The sequence below is a fragment of the Eimeria mitis genome, genomic scaffold (assembly GCF_000499745.2).
Source record: "Eimeria mitis Houghton genomic scaffold, Emh_scaff7874, whole genome shotgun sequence".
NCBI lineage: Eukaryota > Apicomplexa > Conoidasida > Eucoccidiorida > Eimeriidae > Eimeria > Eimeria mitis.
The window spans coordinates 1-1423 of NW_013575781.1; the positions used below are offsets into that span (position 1 = coordinate 1).

Here is a 1423-nt window from a genome sequence, read left to right on the forward strand (position 1 = left end):
GCATCAGCAGCCGAAAAGTTTGACAAGCGAGCAACTGCAAAACGAAGACATACGAATGAGCAACTGGAAATATGACCACCCGCATATGAAAAACGTGAAAAACATGTGCGACAACTAAAACAGTTGACTACGAATATACGAAAAGAATTCCCCCGTCAATGTGCTTGCACGATTTGCCAGGTGCAGCATAAATACCATCTCCTGCAAGGACGTAATCCTTTGCAATAGATTTTCTTTTTATAAGCCGCGAGTCGAACCAGAAGTTTCTTTTCACGACACCACTCATGCAACGTGCGTCGCATTCGCCCAAGTATCCAGGTGCCAACTGTCCTGTCGTAAGCACAGAAGCGGAAATTGCACCTGGAAATAGTGAAATAAACACCTGGAAAAGATATAAGAAAATAAGAGGGTGCTGTCTGCTACATGATGTAGCTGTGAGTTGCTTGCCTTGTTTCGAAACGCAGTCATTTGCAAGAGCCTCGCGGTCGTTCGCTATATCCGAGGACAAAACTGAGCACAATGACACGAAAAATGGTATTCTCGTTTTTGGTGAAACAATAAAACCGCCAGAAGGCTTTTGGCTGCTGGGCCTCGTCGAAAAGCTGAGACGAAGCGCCGTACCAACTGCAACTGCGAGCTGAATGGCGTGCCTGTGGGGTCAGGCCCGAACATACCCAGCTGCGACCAGTCGCTTCTCATCCTCTCCCATACGTTCACACACTGTGGAATAACAAGATGAGAGGGACTGACTGTCCCCGGAAAGACGAATGCCGCGGCAGATCTGCATTGGTTTTCAAGGACTGAGTGCAATGTGTCTTCGCCTTGTATCTCAACAGCTTCAAACATAGCATTCTCGATGACTCGCCAGACGAGCTCGCTACCGGTGCCGTATAGATTCTTGTGTGTTAGGGGCCTGCAGCCCTCCAGGGCAGTGTAGCCTCGAATTAACTGAAGTATTTCAAAGGCTGCATAGCAAATGGCACACACTACATGGATGTAGGTATGGCTCAGAGCGCACAACCGGTATTTCTGAGTGAAGTGCAGAAACTGTGCAGTATTGGTCAGCTCACCTTTTACTGCGGAGTCTGAGGTGTATATATTGCTCATCTCCGCTGGATCCGGCTTACGCCGTTCTTTTCCGGGCTCCTGAAGCGGGCTTGCTTTGATGCCAGGCAGTTGTCTCATGGCTTCTACAAACCACACAACTAAAGCAGTTAAGGGGACGCAGGAGACAAAGCAGCATCTAGAGGAGTAAACTGGAGATTACTAAACTCTACATGCTGTGCGATGAAGGGCTTACAATGAAAAGATTCGGAGGCTTTCATGGCAGCCTGCAAATAACGAGGGTCGCCCGTCTCTAAAGTTTTCTGGAAGGCGTCTCTGACCCCGGCCAACTCGAATATCTCCTCCATATCTTCCAAAA

General features: G+C 48.4%; 1 protein-coding gene across 1 annotated transcript in view; it reads right to left on the reverse strand.

Annotated features, from left to right (window-relative positions):
* Positions 1 to 658: 658 nt before the first annotated feature.
* The window catches only part of EMH_0092910 (uncharacterized protein), a gene marked incomplete at both ends in the record, with an annotated part of 1459 nt that continues 694 nt past the window's right edge, over positions 659 to 1423 (reverse strand). The window contains 3 exons of the mRNA XM_013501916.1: positions 659 to 720; positions 1071 to 1187; positions 1301 to 1421. Of these exons, the coding sequence (XP_013357370.1) occupies positions 659 to 720; positions 1071 to 1187; positions 1301 to 1421 (300 nt within the window). The remainder of the gene's footprint in view (positions 721 to 1070; positions 1188 to 1300; positions 1422 to 1423) is intronic.